Raw genomic sequence first — 16,982 nt, forward strand, 5'->3', positions numbered from 1 at the left:
ATTTTGTTGGAATTAGGGGAGATGACAAAGCTGAGACGTGGTTTCACCAAGCTCTCAAATATTGCAGTTAAGTTTCTTTTGCCATTTCTTGAGATCATAATTCTTCAGGAAATAGAGGAGATATTCATCATGGCATGCCTTGGCAACATCACCTTTTGTGGATGTTTTCTGTGAGGGTAAAAACTGTTTCAAGGCTCGTGTGTGCTCAGCTTGAAGGGAGCCAGGCTGTCAGAGAATTAGAGTGGAAAAACTGGAGCTAAGCAACTACTGTGGCATACAGGGTCCTGGGATCAATGATAAAATCTGTGGCATTTTGGGTTGCTAAGCCCTTTCACAGTTCTGATAATAACACAAGACTCTTATGGAATGAAATTACGAGCATCAAACCAAATCTTGCTGGTGCCATGGCAGATATTTCACCCAAGGAGATGATTTGGTTCTGTTTTAGTGGGTGGATGTGTGTGCTTATATCAAACACTGAGATAAAATCAAAGAAATGGTGTTGATCTTATGGACCCTGTCACTATTGGGAATGGATCTTTAATTATGACTTGAATTATAGTAACAGCTAAGGGCCCCTGTGAGGATTTTCAGTCCCACAGCGCCAGGTGGTATAAAAACATCTAGGTTACAGCAGATGAATGAACCAAACTGAAGATTTATAAGATGACATTAAATCAAGACTAAAAGTATCTCTAATCACATATTTTGTGTGTTGTACACACATACAAAATCTCCATGTCCTTTCTTGTGGGCGTGAGTCAGAAGATGGCCATGCCCTTGGCTGGAGCCCCGCTTAGTGCAACAGGTCTAGCTGGTGTTCTCAGCCTGAATTTTTGTCACTTTGAGAATAGGCTCCTATCAGTATTTCGGAGTCCACATTCCCAACTTCTAATTTATTTTGGAAATTCCGTGTAGTCACTCTGTCCCTAAGCACTAGGAATAACTTGGGAATGCTCCAAATGGCAATACTGCTTATTTAGACTTTATAAGGAGGTGGGAAGATGTTGCAGTGTTGTTACTACACTTCTGTACAATAGTCATGTGAGATGCCTGTTCAAATATAGAGATGCTAAATTAATCTTTTAGTGCTGCTAGGTCTGGAGGGGATCCAAAACCTTTTCATCGTAATGCTCATAAAAATGATGGGAAGTTATTAAATATCCATTTCTGCAATACAGTACAGCTAAGACACCCAGATATTATTGTATTTAGATAATTTTTCAGATTTGCTTTTATTTTTTATTTAGGAATAGCCCTGTGTTTCATTTGTAGCTGATGCAGGCTGGCTCTGCTCCAGTGGAGCCAATGATCTGTGTCAGTCAATGCTAGCTGTGAATCTGGTGCCTTCTGCTCTAAAACTATGGAAGACCCATCATCTGTTAAAGCTAGCAGCTACATGTAAGGCTCACGTGGCTTTCATTTTGTCCTGTTGCTTTGTAATGGAAACATGTTAAGACTGGAAGTTCTATCAGAACATAAAACATGCGAGTTTTATTTTTACAAAAGGCTGGTATTCTGGATACCGTCTTTTCCTTGTTCACCCTCAAATGCTCTGTGAATGCCCAGCCTCAAAGGGTTTGCAGATGCACACTTTGCAGGAAATTGTGAGAGGAGCTGGAGCTAAAGGGCCAAAAGGCATGGGTTTAGGGCTTTCATAAAAGAGCTTCCCAGAAGTGTACGGCAAGATAATGTGTGGCATTGCGTGCAGGGTAAAAGATTTTTCTCAAGGTGCTGGGGACTAAACAGCAAAGATGTTAACTCATTGCTTAAGTTAACAAGCATTGCTTGTTAACTCATTGCTCATTGATGTTAAGTCTTTGCTCTGTATTAGTAAAAACATTTGAAAATGATGAAGAAAATGAAGATGATGGTGAAGAAAAATATAACATAGTTGTCTTTCATCACTACAACAGGCAGGATGGCTTTATCCTTCTGAATCTTTCTGTTGGGGTTTTACAGGAAAGCCTACCTTTATGTCATGTCTCATTTGTAAAACAGACCAAGTTTTTGTTCCTCTCACTCTGAAGTGTCACCTTTAGCAACTGAACTGAGTTTCCTGTAGCCTGAGGCTTAGGCTCTCTGAGTCTATCTGCAAAGTGATTGCTATTCAGCATCACACTTCAGCTGGAGCACAGCTCAGGGTGGTGTGCAGCAGCAGGAGCGGGAGGGAGGCAAGTGAGGAGGAGAGGGAAAGGAAAGAAAATAAATTTTAAAATACCCAACCAAACAAAAGTAACTCAGCTTGAATTCAGAGATGAGAAGGATGCAGTTACATGCTTATTATTGTTTATCCATGTTGTGATACTGCCTAAGTGCTTCAGTGACAGAGGTTTCCACTGTGCCAGGCAGGGTACCAAAAATCATTCCTGCCCATGGAGATCCTCCATCCTAAATTTAAGGCAGCAGAGTAGCAGAGGTTCCAGACAGGCAGAGGAGTCAGATGAGACAGTAAGACAGTATCGATCACCAATATAACCACAGGTCTCGGCAAACCTCCTGCTGTAAGCACTGCAATGCCTCCAGTTTACTGACATTATCACTGCAATTAATATTTCTTTTTTGCAGCACAGTGTTAATAGGATAACTGTATGTGTACCTACTCTTTGTCTCGGTCGTTGTACTGTTTAAGTTATAATTTGTACCATAAAGAACTAATTAGCAGCAAGATTATTTCTCTGCTGAATGTCACAGGAGTTTTTGCCAGGGACAACAGTATTCCTGTTCCTTAATTTCTTTAATAAAGTCCTTATTCTGCACCATGTTCTGAAATTGGTGAGCTGACTTGCTAAAGACATTGCACTCGCTGTTATGTCATCAAGCAAATACTTTAATTCAGAACAAGGTGGCGTGAGTAGACAGTAGAGCACATATTTTTCAATTAACAGTGTGTTAACAAGCTTGCTAGAAGATTTTTCATTTGCTGTGTTTTATTTAAAATCTAGAAACAAATAAAAAAAAGCAAGAAGCAGAGCTTGAAAGAATGACGGGTATGGAAACTATACAAAAGCACTGCTATAAACCCCATCCTGCCACCTCGGAAGCCAATAAAACATCTTGCACCTGCCTTTGTTTTGTACCATTACTTTCTCGGGCTTTCTGTTTTTTTCTTTTCCTTTTCTATCTGTTTTACGCTGATGTAACAGAGGAGAGCTCAGTCTCCGGTCTGCAGCTGTGGCCCAGTGTCACCTGCTTCAGCAAGGGACCTCATGTAGAGCACGTGTCTCTGGAATGTATATATTTTCCAGTATAACACACCTACGTTTTGTTGTTACCACACAAAAGTGGCAACTGCAAGTTGAAAAAGACTAAGAGACCCACCATGATCATCCTACTACTGATACTTGGGAGATTTTGTTCTGGAATGTTCAGCTTTTATTAAATAACACCAATACTTGACAAAGTGATGTCTATATTGCATTTTTTTCATTTAGCAATGTAGGCATGGCTGTTAAAAAAAAAGGAAGAAGTTGTGCTTGATGAGATTTTGTTTTAAACTATTATAATATTGTAATATGGCCACTGTGCTGGCAGACTTTTGGCAGGTTTCAAATAAACATGTCGGAAATAATTTTGTTGCCAGCATCTTGAATTGGAGCACATCCAGCCTTCATCCATAACGTGTCAGTATAGTGATTCTTTCACAGGCAGGAAAATATGTCATTACAGATCTATATTTTAGAATCTTAAAATACTGTAGATGCCTGGATTTATGGCTTCTAAGTCAACTTCACTGGTGGGCAGCATTATCTTTCAGTCATAAATGAAGATGAAAGTAGCATCTGGAGCTTTTAATACACAGCATCAATGAAGTGTGGTTATGTTAAAACCTGTTTTACTTTCCTAATCCAAAAAGAATTAAGGTTTTATGTAAGGGAAAGAAGGGGGTAGAAAACAAACAACAAAGAAAAAAAGGAGAAAAACCATGCTGAAGGGCTTTGGCTTACTTGCAGAGATCATGCAGGCATGTTAGTTCCTCATGTGAGGCTGAGAGCAAGCGACTCCTACTGATGAACAACTTTGTTTAATGTTTCACTTTATGTTATTTTCAGTAGAATAATTTCATCAGAGCATCAATTGTGCATGCTAGATTTATTTCCATTTGTGTAATAGGCTCAAGTTTCAGTGTTAAAACCAAAGCGGTATCTTTAGGATTAACAGCCATGGTTCACAAAGGGTGTCTGCTTGCTGGTTGGTTTAGATCTCTGTATTTACGTGTTCATGCCAGGCTCTTTCAAGAACGGGCAAATTATAACTTTGTGCTCTGTGCTGGGAAAAAACCCTGTGAGGTGCCATTTCAAGAACGTTATTTATGTACTTGAGTCTGTACCTGCCTAGGGCTTAATTAAACACCTTCCTGGCTTTGGTCCCAAGCACAGAGGCTTCCCTGAGCAGTGTAAACAGGCGGCTGATGTCCGCTTGTGGGAACTCCTTGAAGGGTGGGATTTTGCTGCCAAGGGCACGGGGTATCATGGACTGATGGTGAAGCTGTAATCTCCTGGAACTGAAAGCTGGTAGCAGTGAGAGAGCAACATCTCTCTGGAATTAACAGGAATAGAGATAGGAAGGGTCTAAGGCGGCAGTGCTAGCACATGTATGGTACCTCAGGTGTGCGGCACTTTTATGGGAAGTGATTCCATCAAAGACACTGCAAATGACCAAGAAGAACAAAACAGCTGCTTTCCAAACCTGTGCTGAATAAAGCTTACCTTTCTTTGAAATGTCATTTCTCTCTTCTTGCTTTTTATCAGGGGAAAGTTATTGTTAGAATTTTGAGAATAAAGTGAAAACATTCCTTTTTGCTTCCCTGCAGTGTATTAAACCCCAAAGTTTTGTTTATGAATAATTTTCTTCCTCTTGATACACTAGAAATTCCCGGTATTTTTAGTTGTGGTTTTGTTCAAATATTGATTGCATGACTGAAAAATTAATGGAATGATGATGTGATAATGGATTCAGTGGAAGTATTGATATCCCGAAAGCTTACGCTTGTGTGTGGATTTATATCACCCTGGGACCCATGGATGGGGAAACCTCACTTAATGCAAGGTTTTATTCAGCTTTTGAACTGCATCTGGGTTTGTAGATTTAACTCAAGTCCTTGAACAACTTCTTTTTTTTTTTTTTTTTCAATTTTAAAACTTCTGAGCATTCGGGGGGAGAGGGTTGTTAGATTATGTTCAGGAACATGAGTAGATTTAACTCAAATCCTTTAAAAACTTCTTTTTTTTTTTTTTTTTTCAATTTTAAAACTTCTGAGCATTCGGGGGGAGAGGGTTGTTAGATTATGTTCAGGAACATGACTGTTGTCACCAGTCCTTTAACATTATCTGCCTCTTACCTCTGCCCTTAGACACTGTTAGGGCTTGGCTGGGTAGAAGCACTGCACTGTGGTTTCTCAGCTGCTTCTCCCCAATTCTCCTGCCATCCCTCCAGGTCCCACTGCACCCTTCTGTGAAAGGAAGAATACTGCCATGTACAAAGCAGTCCTCAATCCTTTTCTTAGCTTTATTTCTCAAATTGTGTGAGACTCTGGGAAAGTCACAGACTCTCTTTTGAGCCTACTTGCATCACCTGAAGTAGGGGGACTGTAACAGTTTCCTAAAAAAAAAGATATTAGAAGGCTAAATTAATTAAAATTTTTCTTCGTGCTTAGGGTGAGGATACTATAAAAATGCAAGTATTTATATTCTTGCTGTTTGCTTCTTGGCAAAATTGCTTTTCTCAAGGCTCCTGACCTACTTTTCAGATTTTTCTCCAGTAAGAATAATAAACTGTACATTTCTTCCTTCCCATTATTTTTCATTTCAAATAGAAAGCCAAGTGCAAATGAGGGGAAGGGGTGCTAACCTCCACCCCTCTTTGTCAGGAGGGAGATAACCATCTTGTCTTTTCCAGACTAGAATAAATGATGAAATACAGGTGCTACCTCTGAGGTTTAAGGCCTCAAAACTGGCTTTCCATTGCAGATTTATAATCTTTGTATTGAGTAGATTCCCAACAGAAAAAGGGTGTCAATATTATCTTTTTCTGTAAAATGGATTCTTGGTATGGAAAAAGCTGAAAAATATTTTCCAGTGTTTTCTGAAATCAAAACTGTGAGGTTTGCCTGACCCCCCTGTTCAGGTCATGTTGCTGTGTATAACAAAAAGTTACAGCAAGCGAAGCAAACTCTGATTAACAGAAGAATGTAGTCTATTATAAGGCTTTTTATTTCCCCTGAAAACAATTTAAAAAGAAAAAAGGAAGAACCTTTCAAAGAATTACCAGAAGGTCTGTCTTAGACCCACCATTCCTCCGAGGAGTAACATCCAGAGCTGTTCTGGCTGTGAGGCCAGATCCCTTGAGTGAATTCAGTCTTCCAGGAATGCGTAGTGCTCTGCTATTTCACACAGTTCCTGGGGATGCTTCAATGTGTGTATGAAATCACACTTAATGCACAATACTAGGGGAAATCCAACAGGAAGCATGAAAGGGATAAAGGGCAATAAATATTTAAGATCTTGTGAATGTGAACACAGCACTTCATAAAATCCTCAGTCTTGAGAGCAGGGGTGCTGCATACATCATAGACAGAACATATGGTACAACCACAGTGAAGTCCAAACTAATCAGTGAATAGTGATGCAGCTTTTATTGTAAAGTTTTAAGGATGTGATTAAATTTAATGTATATGCTAGATGCAAATCCTGTCTTCCTGTCCTTAGACCTACCAACCTAGAAATACAAGCAAGGTGGAGTGAGGTGATGTGATGTTTTCTGGGAAGGCAGAAAAGTTCACCACGGGGATATTCTTATTGATTTTTATCTCCATACATGCCCCTGTGAATTATTTATCTTCCTGTATTCTTCTCTGGCATCTTCCTATAAAAGTCTTTGAAAGTTACTGTAAAGCTCTTTTTTTCCAGCCTTAATGAAGGCTGGTAGGAAATTGGCTTTTGATAAGTGAATTTGGATGAGTGCTGGCGTGGGCAGCTGGTGCTCGTATGCGAGGAGGCGATGAGGAGTGTGGGTTGCACTGCTGAGAATCCTAGGGGTTCATTGCATTGGAATGAATTCAATTAATACCACAATGTATTATAATGGCATGAACTGTACTTGGCTTCTGGGCTTCACCCACCATGGTGCAGGGTGCATGCTGTGCTTCTGTGGAAATGCATTGCTGTTTGGATTCTGCTGATTGCTTCTTTGTCTACGTGCCTTTTCTAAATGTTCGTTTTCCTTTGATGTTTCCAGGAGCTGGTGGGGAGTAATCCTCCACAAAGAAACTGGAAAGGAATTGCAATTGCCTTACTTGTTATTCTCGTTATCTGCTCCCTGATTGTCACCTCTGTTATACTCCTGACACCAGGTATTTATAAGCTTTAACTCACTTCCATTCTGTTTTTCTTCTGTAATTCCACACTTTCATGGGTAAAGGGATTGCAACCTGATTGCAAAGGCAACATGAAAGGAATCATCCTTCCTGTTCTTCAGTGTGACACTGAGTTCAAGGCTATTCTTAGGTGAATAGTTTTAAACTCAAAGATCGGGGCTTGTGAGCTGAAGGTACAAGCATGACACTTGGTTGCCTAAATATAGATTTACGTTAGGGAGTGTTGTTTCAGATGTGCCAGGGTATGAGAGGTGTCTACACAGGGCAATTGGTTGGGACACAGGACTTCCTGAAGTTCTTGCCCACATGGAGCAGCAGCTGCCAGTTGGTTGGCACATCCTAGACTGTTTAAAATGGCTTTGGATGCCTATGCTAAGGCACCTAAATCCCAGCCCATTCACCTGGATTGAATTTTAGATCACACCATAGTGTTTCAGCTTTACAAAACAATTCCAGGTAACTATAAGCCAAATAGCACTTAACCACGGCAAATAATTGGTGACTTCCCAATAAGGGATTCTTTAAGTTACCCTTACCAGGTTTCAGCAAAGTTCTGTAACCTCTGTAAATTACCTCTCTTACAGTAGCTGCTGAGGTTGTAGGTTTGAATTTTAATTTGGTATCACTATGATCATTGATAATTACACATTTATGCAGTGCTGTAAATTTCCATGCTGACTTAGAGTGGAAATAATGTGCTTTCTCATCTCTGAGATATTGTGATCTGAATACGAAAAGACAAACAAATGAGACAAGACAGAAAAGATAATTCAGTGTCAGAAAGGGTGGTGAGCTGAAAAACACAGAAGAAGGCAAAAGGTCTGTTGCAGAGGAACACAGAGGAGAGGAAAAGGAGCTCTTTTTTGGATGAGTACAGGTGAGTGATTCTAGGGGACAGCAGGACAGAGGGCACTGAGCTTAGGAGGGGAATGGAGGCAAGGGAGGAATGAAACCGTAGGAAATGGAAGAGTACAGGGCGATGAAGGGAAAACAAGATAAAAGTTTTGTGGCAGAAGTTTCTAACTCACAGCATGTGAACTGGTATGTGAACCGGTATGCAGTTGAGCAGATCCAGGCCATCTTCCCTGACATGATTTTTATCCCATAGTCCTTCTGTATGGTAGATTGGAGACAGTGATAAATCAAGAAACGCAGGGCTGCACTGAGTTAACTTGAAAATACGTGAAACAATCACTGTGTTATCTTTCTGGTTATTTATCAGTTTGTTTCATGCTATCCTGAAGTTTTCGGTGTAAATGTAAGTAGCAAATGGTTGCACCTAGGTAATTAAGTAATTAAATTAATTAATTAAATGGTCTCAAGTCGCGCCAGGAGAGCTTTAGATTGGACATTAGGAAAAATTTCTTCACCAAAAGAGTTGTGAAGCATTGGAGCAGGTTTCCCAGGGAAGTTGTGGAGTCACCATCCCTGGAGGTATTTAAAAGGCATAGTTGTGGTTCTGAGGGACATGGATTAGTGGTGGACTTGGCAGTGCTGGATTAATGGTTGGACTCGATGATCTTACAGGTCTTTTCCAACCTGAACAATTCTGTGATTTTTTTTTAAGGAACATTTTTTAAATTACTTTTCATCAGGTGCAGGTTTAACCTTTGGACAGTGCAGTTCTTCTCTGAGATGTTTTGAGGAATGGTCTGTGGACTGTACTGACATCAGGCAGCACTTATTTGCAGGGAAAAACATGCCTTACAAATTAGGTATGGAAATGCTGTCTTCTATTTTACAGAAGTGCAGTCCCAAAATCCACACTGAAGCCTAGATTCCTAAACCTATACCGGTGGGCTTTCAGAAGCTATCAGCGGCTTGTGCTGCGTAGGTGAGACCATGGGTGCCACTTCCATAGAAAAGCAGCATTCCACATAGATGGATACGTGGGGAGAAGCACAAACATACCTATAAAGTTCTAAATACGGTCAAAGTCACAAGTCTTTCCTTTCACGAGACCACCTGTAGTAATTTCTTTATGAGGCTGGTTAGAATGATATCTCATGAGGATTTAGCAGCTCTGGTTTCAGTTCTGGGTTCTGCTACATCTGATGTCATTTAGGACTTGTCTCGAATTCTACTCCCACGTCTATACAGAGAAAATCACACATAAAATCCGCTAATGACTGTTATAACTATAGACACTGCAGTGACATTGTCCAGGTAAGTGCCTATACAGAGCATTGAGACCCTGTAGTCCATGTTGTCTAGTTTAGGAAGACACAAGTAAATATGGGTTATTATTATGACCTTCTATCATACATAGTATGAAGTAGGAATGTGAAATACCCACATTCAGTCACAAATAAAATTCACACATGTATTTGTGTGTTTGTATTTGTATATGCGTACGCAAAGACATTCTCTGTTTGGGATACGTACGTGCACTCACGTATATGCATAAATCACACAGTTACAGATACGTACTTAACAACAACTCCAAATAGCACCATTCAGAGAGTCTCTATGTTTAAAACTGGGGAATATGTAATTCCCTTTTTATGCTAAAATTTCCATTCATGTCTTTTGACATTTCTAATTACCTGATTTGATGGTAAACTGCATTTATTGAGTTCCACACCACCACCACCCACCCCGCCCTGTCAATGTTTCAGAACTGTGTCCTATATGAAAATACAAAGGCTTCAGCTGAGTTCAGTACTGCTCCTGTCCTTCATTACGGATCCAGACTGCTTCCTGGTGAGACTCTGCCAAGAGTAAAATCAGATAACTTAGGTTGCTGCTGTGGCTTGGCAGCAGCTGAGTTTAATCTTCCCTTGGGCCACTGGCCCAGGAACTTGTTATGCGGACGCACTATGGCACAGGGTAACAGAAGGCTCATTTCACAGACATTTCCCACCAGCCAGTGCTAAGTGAGACACTGAGGCTGGCTTGACATGTGTAGAAAGTACTACGTTGCTAATTCTGACTGATAGCACTTCCCAACAAGTTGGGAGTGGGGAAGATGAAAGAGCCTGTCCAAAAGGAGAAGCAGTGTCTGCATTTTCCTGGCATAAAATAGTTCACTGGAAGAAGAAATGTTTACTCTTTGGTAGCCAAACTGAAAAATAAGTGATTGATATTTGAACAAGAGGTGAGGAAGGAGCTGGGGAACCATGAAGGAAGGTGGCGAAGCTGTTTTGTGGATGTTCATAGGGAGCTGCTGCCAAATGTGAGGTTGGCATCAGAAAATAAAACAGCAAACAAACAAACAAAAATCCCCTCTTCACTGGAAATGTCTCAAGTAGGTGACACAGTCTGTCACAGGCAGAGCACAACACTTTCTAAGACTTCCGTCTAATGATAATTTTAGAGTGCAGCCTGACGCTGTCATACTAGTACAAATAACCTTTTTCATTTTACCTCTGATTTCCTTCCTTTTTTCTGCCTAACTTGGTCCTCTCCCTGGTTGGGAAACTTTTGTTCTCTAAGTATTTTCTGTTGGCTTGAAGGCCTGTTTTGCAGTCCAATACCTAGCCATGCAGTACAGAGATGCTCTAAGCCCAGTGCTGAGCACCACGCACTGCCTGCAGAAAGTAATTTGGGATGTGTATGGGACAGAGTGCAGTGTGCAGTCTTGTAGTTCATGTTCAGACAAAGAAAAGTGGTTCACTGGACCTATAACTTACATCATGATGATGGTATTTCCCAACACTCTGAAATTTTGGGCAGTCTCCTGGGTAGTCTCCCGCAAAATGAAGAGTAGTAGAGTGGGGAATAGGGAAGGTTTGCTTAACAGGACATGCGGTGATTAAGCTATTTAATAATTGAGGAAAAAAGGGATTTACAAATCTCTTCAAGATTCTTTTGCAAATCAGCCCAAACCTAGAAAGAAGGTTTTATCTCTGAATTTGGCTGCAGAAAGGCTGAAATCCCCACTGGTCTGGGTTTCTCAGAGGCAGGTCATTCACCCTGCTTTAAGATTAGCTCGTAAACTGGTAACAGTGCTCTTTGCATCCAGCAAATTGTAATTACAATAGCAGTGCTTTATTGCTAGCTAATGCTTAGGTCTTACTTTATAAAATCCTAATAAAATTTCAACATTCCTATGATTTGTATATCCTTTCATATTCTAGCGCATCATTCTTAGAAGAAGTAGTACCTGGTGAAAGTTTGCTTTTGATTACACTGTCGTACATCACATGCACACAATAGCCTACGCTGAGGGACTGATTTCATGAGTGTGTGAGTCCTGCCATTCCACCCACATTTGAAAAGTGTGAAGCTATTTATGATACAAATGATAAAAGTGTGGGACTGAGCCTTTCCTAATTGGCAGTTGCTCACTTATTGCGGCATATGGTACCTGTATGGGTCCTGCCCTAGCAGTGTTGTGTATTTATATAAAGACGTGCAATAATTTGTAGATACACATATGCACACACACACACATATCAAAGCTGAAGAGGGGATCCAATCCTATAGAAACTTCAATTAAAAAAAAAACCTTCCCAAATTCCATTAGGCCTTTTGCTTAGGAAGAGGCTGCTTTCCAGTCCCCTCTGCTTGGAAATTGAAGCAAACGAGGACTTTTTTTACACATCTGTTCCTGATATTTAAAGCTTTTCGGAGTTACACATCAAATTTGCTGCTTTCACATCTGACTTTTAGCTGAAAAAAAAAAAAAAGAAAGTACACCCAAATCCACATTAAAATTTATACAAACTTCATAGGAAACATTGTTTGGAGATGGTACCGAGGCAGTCATTGCATAGCATTAATTCACAACATACTGTCTGACAGACAAATGCATCACCTAAAAGATTTGTATGACTTCTGCTAGTTTGAAGAGCAAGGAAATATCCTGTGACCAGCTGTGCAGGACTGTATTTTGTTTGTTCACAATTGTTATTTATAAATATTTATTATATGTCATTTAAAAAGTAGGATTTTATGGAAAGGAGAAAGGCTGCCTGTTTGCCTTGTCTGGTCACTGCTTTTTGGGTGCAGAGAGGTCATCAGAGGGAAAAGAGGAACTAGCTCTGCCCAGGGATTGAGCTGGTACAGTGAGTTGGGAAGGGAGCTCCTGCCGTGTTGGCCACCGAGAGACGGACATTCACAGACACACGCTTACCTGTGTGCTTGCCATGTACAATAGCCCAGGAGGTGCGTGAGAAAAGCATCTCACTGATCTGTAGCTGAGCCTCAGGGATGACAGAAGGAAAGGTGGGCAGCCAAAGGTGGCTGAAACCTTCCGACCCATTAAGCAACCTCTGAGCATTGCTGAAGTTGTGAGGAAGCATGAAAGGATCGGTACTGCAGAGGCAAATAGAGAGATCGACTCACAGCCCTTTTGTGTCTGCGTTTTCTGCTTTTCTCGAGGATCTTTGTTCTGATTGTGCTCTGGAAATTAAGGTTTGATCAGTTCAGCCCATGTCCTTTTGGGTGCACTGACTTCAAGGATGAGGTGCAGACTGATGAACCCAAAAGGTTTGACCAATGCAGGGAACCCATAATTCCTTTAACACAGATTCAAAAATAAAACAAACATGGTTTGCACTTGATTCTCTCAACATGTAGCTGCTGTTTGTTTGATGGGTTTCTGATTTGGCACTCAAATTACAAGGTCCTTGTGCCACCTGTACTGCTGCCATGCTGCACTGCTGTCAGGCCCTGGTTGGCAGCAGCCATCTGGGTCTGCTGGGTTGGGGACATAAGTATAAAAAAAGTGATGGCACAGACTTGATCCTCTCCTTCCATAAAGCCAAGGAGGTCTCAAAGTCTCTGCAGTTGGGTGTGGACACAGCTTGTGACCACAGGCTGGCTTAGATGCTCTAAGGCATGCTCAGAGACTGGTGCTCAGGACAGGGTGGGCTACCTGAAATCCCACAATTACATTTCTTCCTCCATAAATGTCTCTATTGGGACATGGGGAATGGAACAGCCTTTCTTAATGAGTGTTCTGATTTGCCTATGTGCTAGATGAGAGGGCAGTACATCTGAATATTTTACTAAAAAATCATCTATTAATTGATTATTTAGTTACTCGTTTTCTCCCCAGCTCTACGACTGAGATTAATGTTGTCCGTGATTTGTTATAGGACCTATTGCAGCTATCACAGCCCACTGCAGGAAACAGTAGGGGAGTCTCAACAACATGCTTTAGGAAGGCTCCTGGGAGTGCACGCTTCTGTTGCTACTTCTCCCTCTTACTGCTGTGTCTTACAAGGAGTTTGAAGTGCTGTGAAGGTACAGAGGTAGTGCAGCCCCTAGACTGGCTGGTTCCTTCCTGCAGGGAAAGAACGAATGAGAAGAGCTTCCCAACCTGCCCCAGATCTCCTGCACAGAGGCTTGCTTGTGCCTGTCCTCATGCCCTCATGGTGGGTAAGAGGGTGTCTGTGTTCCTCAGGGTGACATTTGGGAAGCTGCACCTGAAACAGCTGAAAGCCCAGGGCTGTATGTGGGCTCTGCAACCTTCTGCTCTGCACTGCCTGACCTCCCCAGGTATCCAGTGCTGGGACCTTGCTGGAATTCCTTTGACCTATATTTTCCAGTTTTTCAAATAGAATTATGCAGAAAAACTGGGCATGATGCAGTCACACAGAGGTGTTTGGCTGAAGACTTCCATTAATGTGTCTTGGAAGCCACGTTGAGCAGTGTGATTGAAACCTCAGTCACGATTGGAAAGAGTCTGAAAATTGAAGAATATCATTTAATCCGGTTAAAATGATAGTTTGTACTGAAACACCTTTTAGTGGATCAAAGCATTGTTCATAGGTAATTGTCAGTGGTCTCAGGTAGCTCGGGGGGTTCAATTTAGGGTGTTAAAGAAAACTTTTTCCCTCCAATAAATGGCTTTAGGGAGTCTGACTCCACTGTTTCTAAGGCTGCGTGATACCAATAGACCTCAGGCATGAGGATGCTGAAGTGAGGAGAGATGCTGAAGCACACATCCCTGCTGTGGAAATACTAAGAATGTGGCCTCACATGTTCCTTTAAAGTGCAAACGTGTTTAAAGCTGTCTGAAAGGTCTCTATGAAAATATTTTTCAGAAGAAAATTGAATGTTGAAAACAAATTAGTCATAGAAGGTGACTGCTTGTCATAACGAAAGAAAAATTACCTTTGGAGGAAAAGGGAAAGGAAGCAATATATTAATCAAAATTGTTTGGTTTAGTTTTTCTCTAAAAAATTCAGCTTTGAGAAAATTAAAATCCATTTTCATATTAACTAAGTACCCCCTACAGACTTCTGTGATGTAATACATACATTCTTCATCTATAAGGCTCAACATAAAACTTCCATTACAGGCCCAAGAGCCTCAGAGTTGAGTATATGAGAATTGTTGCATAGCAGAGAGGTGGTGATAGAAATGAGAAAGTATAATTTCGGCACAGGAGACAATGCTACCTGCAGCAAACTTCAAGTGGTTAAATTTATGCCTTGGTTTTATTCAGATGGACCCATGCACATCTAGTTCCTGGTGATGCCCTAGATGAGACAGATTTCCTTGTAACAATAATAATAATACGCAGAAAAAAATCAGTTCTGGATTTTCTTCAGATTGTGCTTCACATCAGAAATCTGTTGGCAGTCTCTGGCTGATTCACAGGAAATGTGGAGAAGGGTGTATGGGGAACAACACAGGAAGGGGCACAGCGAGTATTACTTTGTGGGGAAAGCAATGTGCTGCAGAGTAGAGTTAGGAAGGATGAACTCAGTAAAGGACACTATTACAAGTCGATCTTAGAGCATCTTAAACTGGCAGTCTGGTTCTTGAATAGAAAACCTGTCCAAATTAAACTGTTTACCTTTCACTAAAAAGGAAAATTATTATGGGCCACTTATGCAACCCCTAAGGATTTAGGGTTATATCTCACAGATTTTTCAAAAAATATTCCTGCAGCCAAGTGTCTGATTCCCATGGAATGTGTGTTGGAATTCCTGATGTAACCTGTATGAGCCCTCCTAAAGCTAAATACCATTCCAACTGTGGTTCTGCATGACAGTTTTTAAGGGAACAAAAATATAAGCTGTAAAAACTTGGTCACTTTTAATTTCTTTTTTTTTTTAATTTAACTAATTATTTCAGGATAGTCTTAGTGTAAAGTAGCTTTATATTCTTCAGAAAAGTCAGCATTGTATAGCACTATGATGTGTTTAGGTGTGTTTTCATTACTTTAAAAATCTTTTTTGATCAAATTATGTCTCAAAACGTGTGTTTTGGACAATACCTTGGGGTTTTCCTATTTGTTGAGTCCAGGCATAAATAACAAGGAGGTTTGTGTTTGGAACCACTGGATGGTCCTTTCATAATATTAATAGTCGGAAGGGGCTTATGTGTGACAGAAAGCTTAATGGGGACCATTTCTGAATGAGAGATGACATGGCAGAGTTGTACTTTCAGGTACATTTCAAAGCTGAAGTAATGGCAGTTTCTTTTCAAATGTTTTACAGTTGAAGATAACAGTTTGTCTCAGAAGAAGAAGATAACAGTGGAAGATCTCTTCAGTGATGATTTCAAAATTCATGACCCAGAGGCTAAATGGATAACCGGTGAGTGAGGCATGAACATGTTGCAGTGTCTTTGCTTTTCTTTCTCACTCTCTGAATGTCTCTTTTTTATTTCCCTCTTTATTCTTCTTGTTTTTTACTTCTGAAATTATAGAATCAAGGAGTGGTTGGGGTTGGGAGGAACCTCAGGAGATCATCTTGTCCAACTCCCTTATCAAGCAAGGGCAGCTAGACCTGGTTGCCTGGAACCATGCCCAAAATTTAATCCTCAAATTCCTATTCCAGCTTTTCTCCTGATAAATATGCAACCACCACTGCTCTGATATTACAAATTTTTAGTTAGGGCTCTCCAACGGGCTTGTAGCTAGGCACTGAAAACTACAGCCTTTGTACCAAAAGGCTTCCAGCATTCAGAAGGTGATGTAGCGCACAGTTGGAAGAAGTGGCTGGAGCACTATCAATCATTATTCTACCATGAACTAAACCTCAGGCTTATATTGTCTCTTCAAAACTTTTTTTTCCAGCAGGGATGTGAAGCATTGCTAAGCAACAACCAAAAACAATGGTCCAGCAGCAGCTGGGCTGGTGCTTGCACACAAGACATGGATTCTTTTTATCCCCTGCTGCTTTACATTTTCTAGTCAGGAGAAAACCAAATAATACTTGAATTAATGCAATGTTGTGGTTTAACCCCAGCCAGCAGCTAAGCCCCATGCAACCACTGGCCCACTAGCCCCCGCCCGGGTGGGATGGGGGTGAGAATTGGAAGGGTAAAATTGAGAATACTCGTGGGCTGAGGTAAAGGCAGTTTAACAGGTAAAGCAAAAGCCGTGCGCAGCAGCAAAGCAAAACAAGGAATTCATTCAGCACTTCCCATGGGCAGGCAGGTGTTCAGCCATCTCCAGGAGAGCCGGGCTCCGTCACACATAACGGTGACTTGGGAAGACAAATGCTGTAACTCTGAATGTCCCCCCTTCCTCCTTCTTCCCCAGCTTTATATGCTGCTGCTGCTGCTGTCACATGGTCTGGGAGATCCCTTTGGTCAGCTGGGGCCAGCTGTCCCAGCTGTGTCCCCTCCTTGTGCACCCCCAGCCTACTCGCTGGTGGGGTGGGGTGAAGAGCAGAAAAGACCTGGACTCTGTGTCAGATGC

The 16,982-nt window shown here is 41.1% G+C and overlaps 1 protein-coding gene across 1 annotated transcript in view; it reads left to right on the forward strand.

Moving 5' to 3' along the window:
* Positions 1-7,236: 7,236 nt before the first annotated feature.
* Positions 7,237-16,982, forward strand: part of LOC104494624 (dipeptidyl aminopeptidase-like protein 6) — a gene marked incomplete at both ends in the record, with an annotated part of 34,506 nt that continues 24,760 nt past the window's right edge. The window contains 2 exons of the mRNA XM_010137487.1: positions 7,237-7,351; positions 15,775-15,873. Coding sequence (XP_010135789.1) covers positions 7,237-7,351; positions 15,775-15,873 — 214 coding nt within the window. The remainder of the gene's footprint in view (positions 7,352-15,774; positions 15,874-16,982) is intronic.

The sequence above is a fragment of the Buceros rhinoceros genome, unplaced genomic scaffold (genome assembly GCF_000710305.1).
Source record: "Buceros rhinoceros silvestris isolate BGI_N320 unplaced genomic scaffold, ASM71030v1 scaffold5316, whole genome shotgun sequence".
NCBI classification, from domain to species: Eukaryota; Metazoa; Chordata; class Aves; order Bucerotiformes; family Bucerotidae; genus Buceros; species Buceros rhinoceros.